This window comes from Schistocerca americana, chromosome 1, assembly GCF_021461395.2.
Source record: "Schistocerca americana isolate TAMUIC-IGC-003095 chromosome 1, iqSchAmer2.1, whole genome shotgun sequence".
NCBI classification, from domain to species: Eukaryota; Metazoa; Arthropoda; class Insecta; order Orthoptera; family Acrididae; genus Schistocerca; species Schistocerca americana.
The window spans coordinates 1,125,339,244-1,125,345,243 of NC_060119.1; the positions used below are offsets into that span (position 1 = coordinate 1,125,339,244).

Genomic DNA, 6,000 nt, shown 5'->3' on the forward strand with positions numbered 1-6,000 from the left:
GCGGCTGATACGCCATTCCTTGTACAAACGCTGGACAGTCCTCGCTGATACACCAGCATATTTTGACACGTCATTAACTACGTGGTCTTGGGTGTGTCCGAAGACGATAGCTCCTTCCTTCGTCTTGAGGCATCCTACTGCGCTGATTCCGTAGAATCTCTTGGCACATACATCACACTTCGCCGCTATGAGTTACGTCATTGATGGTTGGTCTCTTGACCGTCTGGTACCAGTTCTTCACCAATCACGGAGCTCCAAAGCGGTCGCTGGGCTCATTTAAGTAGTTGCCAATTTTTGTCGTTTGCTAATGCACACTGAGGTGACAAAAGCCATGGGATATCTCCTAATATCATGTTGCCCGGCGTAGTGCAGTAACTCAATGTGAAATGGACTCAACAAGTCGTCTGAAGTACCCTGCAGAAATATTGAGCCATCCAGCATCTATGGCCGTCCATAATTGTGAAAGTGGTGCTGGTTCAGGATATATGCACGAATTGACTTCTCGATTATGCCCATAAATGCTCGATGGGATTCATGTCGGGCGATGTGGGAGGCCAAATCATTCCCTCGAACTGTCCAGAATGTTCTTCAAACGAAATGCAAAAAATTGTGACCCGATGAAATGGTTCACTGCCATCCATAAAAGTTTCATCGTAGTTTGGGAACATGATTTCCATAAATGGTTGCATACGTTCTCCAAGCAGCCGATCATAACCATTTCCTATGTGAAGATGGTATCTGTCCTTTTGGACATGCCCAAAAGAGCAGATACCACCTTCATATAGATGAGGGTCACCGGCCAATGATCTTTAGTGCGAATGCACTCACATTGCTTGAAATCTTACGGAAATCGGTAGATTGACTGCCGCGAGTAATGAGTATAGTGGGCAGGGGCACTACAAATGTAGGGTGTGGACAGTAAGCTGTAAGTGTGGATCTCACGGGGAACCTGCCAGAGATAAGTCCCTGCAGTCGCAGTATCCTGTGTGTCCTCGATGGCTCAGTCGGGTCGAGCGTCTGCCACCAAGCACGACATCCCAGATTCGAGTCCCGGTTGGGGCACACATTTTCAACTGTCCCCGTTGATATTTATCAACGCCTGTGAGCAGCTAATGGTCTGGATTTCATTGTAATTTCATAACGATTTCCAGTCAATGATCGGTGCAACTGGACCAGAGGACTCATTCCATTACATGAAACACAGTCCACACAATTATGGAGCCATCACCAACTTGAACAGTGCCTCGTTGACAACTTGGGTCAATGGCTTCGTTGGGTCTGCGCCACATTCGAACCCTACCATCAGCTCTTACCAACTGAAGTCGGAGCTCATCTCCCCAGAGGCCACTGTGTTCCACCTGTCTAGGGTCCAGCCGACATGGTCGCGAGGTCAGAAGAGGCGCTGCAGACGATGTCGTGGTGTTAGGGAAGTCGCTCGCGTCGGTTGTCTGCTGGCATCGCCCATTAACGCCTATTTTCACGGCACTGTCCTAAGGAATACATTCGTCGTACGTCTCTGATTGATTTCTACGGTTATTTCACACAGTGTTACTTGTCGTTTAGCGCTGTCAACTCTACTCAAACGCCGCGGCTCTCAGTCGTTAATTGAACGCCGTCGGGCACCACGTTGTGTCTGCTGATAAGTAATGTCTGAAATTTAGTATTCTAGCTACACACTTGACATTGTGGATCTCGGAATATACAATTCCCTGACGATTTCCGAAATGGAATGTCCCATGCATCTAGCTCCAACTACCGTTTCGAGGTCAAAAACTGTTAATTCCCGTCTTGCGGCTATAATCACGTCGCAAATGTTTTCACATGAATCAGCCGAGTACCAATGACAGCTCCGGCAATGCATTGCCCTGTTATACAGGGTGAGTCACCTAACGTTACCGCTGGATATATTTCGTAAACCACATCAAATACTGACGAATCGATTCCACAGACCGAACGTGAGGAGAGGGGCTAGTGTAACTGGTTAATACAAACCATATAAAAATGCACGGAAGTATGTTTTTTAACACAAACCTACGCTTTTTAAAAGGGAACCCCGTTAGTTTTGTTATCACATCTGAACGTATAAACAAATACGCAATCAGTGCCGTTTGTTGCATTGTAAAATGTTAAGTACATCCGGAGATATTGTAACCTAAAGTTGACGCTTGAGTACCACTCCTCTGCTGTTCGATCGTGTGTATCGGAGAGCACCGATTTACGTAGGGATCCAAAGGGAACGGTGATGGACCTTAGGTACAGAAGAGACTGGAACAGCACATTACGTCCACATGCTAACATCTTTTTATTGGTCTTTTTCACTGACGCACATGTACATTGCCATGAGGGGTGAGGTACACGTTCGACGGGCGTTTCATAGGACGTGGAGGACGCATAAATTGGCCAGCCCGTTCTCCTGATCTTACACCTCTGGACTTCTTTCTGTGGGGTACGTTAAAGGAGAATGTGTACCGTAATGTGCCTACAACCCCAGAGGATATGAAACAACGTATTGTGGTAGCCTGCGGCGACATTACACCAGATGTACTGCGGCGTGTACGACATTCATTACGCCAGAGATTGCAATTGTGTACAGCAAATGATGGCCACCACATTGAACATCTATTGGCCTGACATGTCGGGACACACTCTATTCCACTCCGTAATTGAAAACGTAAACCACGTGTGTACGTGTACCTTACCCCTCATGGTAATGTACATGTGCGTCAGTGAAAAAGACCAATAAAAAAGTGTTAGCATGTGCACGTAATGTGCTGTTCCAGTCTCTTCTGTACCTAAGGTCCATCACCGTTCCCTTTGGATCCCTACGTAATTCGGTGCTCTCCGATACACACGATCGAACAGCGGAGGAGTGGTACTCAAGCGTCAACTTTAGGTTACAATATCTCCGGATGTAATTAACATTTTACAATGCAACAAACGGCACTGATTACGTATTTGTTTATATGTTCAGATGTGATAACAAAACTAACGGGGTTCCATTTAAAAAACATAGGTTTGTGTTAAAAAACATACTTCCGTGCATTTTTTAATGGTTTGTATTAACCAGTTACACTAGCCTCTCTCCTCACGTTCGGTCTGTGGAATCGATTCGTCAGTATTTGATGTGGCTTACGAAATATATCCAGCGGTAATGTTAGGTGACTCACCCTGTATATTGCATACACGATTCTACCGCCATCTATATACGTGCAGATTTCTATTCTATCGATCTATCTATCGCTTGCGCCTTGGTCCCGCATCGTGCGCGGGGTTGGCATGGTTAAATCGGATTTGACATGTTAATTTGAAGGGGTGGCCGGGTGCCCTTCCTGCCACCACCCCGTATCCCCCAGGGCGGAATCAGAGTACCCCATCTGTCTGCGTCCAGTGTAAATCATGGAAAAGTGCGGATGTATTTCAAATGTCTGTGCGTCGTGTAACTGAAGCGGGACGTGGGGACCAGCCCAGTATTCACCGAGAGGGATGTGGAAAACCGCCTAAAAACCACATCCAGGCTGTCCGGCATATCGGCCCTCGTCGTTAATCTGGCGGGCGGATTCGATCCGGGGCCGGCGAGCCTACCCGAGTCCAGGAAGCAGCGCATTAGCGCTCTCGGCTAACCTGGCGGGTTATACGTGCATGTTTCTATCCCATGACTTTTGTAACCTCAGTGTATTGTGACTGATGGAGAAAAGATTTTGTTTAGTAATAGATCTCTCACTCTGTGGCAAATGGGTATATTGTTTTGAAACTTCCCGACGAATTTAAACTGCGTGTAGGATGGGAAATCGAACGCGAAACTTTCCCTCGAGCGCGTAATGCTCTTACCGACTGAGTTATTTAGACTCGACCCAAGACCAGCTTTGTTAAATTCACTTAGAGTAGTAAGGAATTTAGGTTAATGGTATTGGCAGAGTTGATGCTGTGAACGCAGGTCGTTAGTCGTACCTGGAATACCCAATCGATAAGCGAATGTGCCTCAGAAAGGAAAGTTCTGTGTTCGAGTTCTGGTCCGACACACAGTCAGAAAGTATCCAACTTCCGTTTATATAAACTAGAACTTAAGATTAACTTTATTTTTTGATTACTCATGTACAAGGTATTAAAAAAACGTATTCCATATTTTGAGAGGTGGTAGTATGGATATGGACCAAAACAAGAAGAAAATGTCCAGTAAACATAGCCTTTAAACTGCATTCCTTAAGATTTATCATCACTTGTTCATCTTCACTTCTGTGAAACACATCTCTTTTACTGCACGTTCATTGCTGTTACGAATGACCTGCAGAATGTAGTAAACAAATAGGTAAACAAGTGAGAACACATTATTCTGATACTGTGATATAGCACAGCGCTAATGTAATCTGATAGCAATTACATGCGTCCTGCACTTGTGAGCTATCGCTCAAGAAGTTGCTCAATATGACGTCTCCCATTTCGAGAGTGGATTCCATTATGGTGGTAAGTGCAAAGATAAAAATAAAGTGTAAAAGCATCTCAAAAGCTTATGAAACACAAACTCGTTTTATTGGAACTAATGTATGTGTCGAACTTACCCGCTGTGAATACTGTTTACGGTAACAACTGTGAATGCAGTTTACAGTAACAACACTAACAGATGTTTGCTGCATGCTATTTCCATAGCCAATAACAGAATATTTTGTGCATTCTGTAGGTTGTTCGTAATAACAGAGATCTTGCTGAAGAAGATATGTGTTTCACAATAACTGAAATGAATAAGAGTTTGTAACTCTTAAGGCACGAATTTTAGAGCCCATGTTTAACCGACATTCTTGTCTTCTTTTGGTCCACACTACCACCTCTCAAAATATGAAATACTTATTTAACTCACTTTGTTATTTTGAGGGTATCTTTTTATTCCGCAGTTTGACAGACAATTTAGAAAAGGGTAAAAATCGTCTCGCTCTTGCTATGCAGACTTATTGGACCGTTTCCAAAGTGAGATCAAACACAAACGATTAAAATTGACATTCAAATAACAAAAGTTATTACTCTTGGACAGTGAGCATGTTTCCGCATCGACAGTTGCGATAGAAAGAGCACGGATTGGAGTTCAAAATAATTTCTTATGAGTCAAACTGAAACTGCCTATGCTCTTTTATTGGGTGCTGCGGTTCAGCACCAGAATCCCCTCGTGAGGTTTTGAGAGAGGTACAGAAGGATTTCGAATCCACGACTGCAACCATAGCACACACTCACCAATTGCACTGACGTTGCCTCCTCACCTGTTCCCACGAAACTGTCTGCGTGCGTGATAAGCGAGTCTGACATATCCCACCTTGCACTCAGCACGTTGATAACAGAGCTAGCCAATCAGGGCTTTGAGAACATATGCTTCGCAGTTTGCGACAAGCAATGGAGACGAAACTAATTCCTCCGCATTTAGCATTATGTAACGCACCACCATGGAACTATCCGAATGGGACTGCAGTCGGTATATGTTACTTACGTGTACAACCAAACAAATGATTAAAATTTCCGAAAAATTGGATAAATTATTCAAGAGAACCATCTTCACAAATTGACCAAGTAAATAGTGTTGTTGCCGGCCGCTGTGGCAGAGCGGTTCTAGGCGCTTCAGTCGGGAACCGCGCTGCTGCAACGGTCGTAGGTTCGAATGCTGCCTCGGGCACGGATGTGTGTGATGTCCTAGGAGACTGATGACCTCAGATGTTAAGTCCCATAGCGCTCAGAGCCATTTTTGTTAGTGTTGTTGGTAGTCCTGCTGAGAGACATCGTGACAAATTCTTCCCAACTGGGGCGTTAGATAGACAAAATTCCGAGCTGGTTGCATGACCCTGCCCATTACGCTCCATATGTCATTAAATGGGCAGAGGTCTGGGGACTTTGCTGACTAAGGTAGGATTTGGCAAGCACGAAGTAACCTTTCCCACAATTTCTGTTTTACCTTGTTTTGTTGTCATTATCCACAAAAATAAAGGCTAAAGAGACTTCTATGGGCAAGATATATGGTTCGCA

At 44.6% G+C, this 6,000-nt stretch overlaps 1 protein-coding gene across 1 annotated transcript in view; it reads right to left on the minus strand.

The window, feature by feature from the left end:
- The window catches only part of LOC124596990 (caspase-1-like), a 115,767-nt gene extending 110,475 nt beyond the window's left edge, over positions 1-5,292 (minus strand). Inside the window, exon 1 of the mRNA XM_047135909.1 lies at positions 5,221-5,292. Coding sequence (XP_046991865.1) covers positions 5,221-5,292 — 72 coding nt within the window. The remainder of the gene's footprint in view (positions 1-5,220) is intronic.
- Positions 5,293-6,000: the final 708 nt, after the last annotated feature.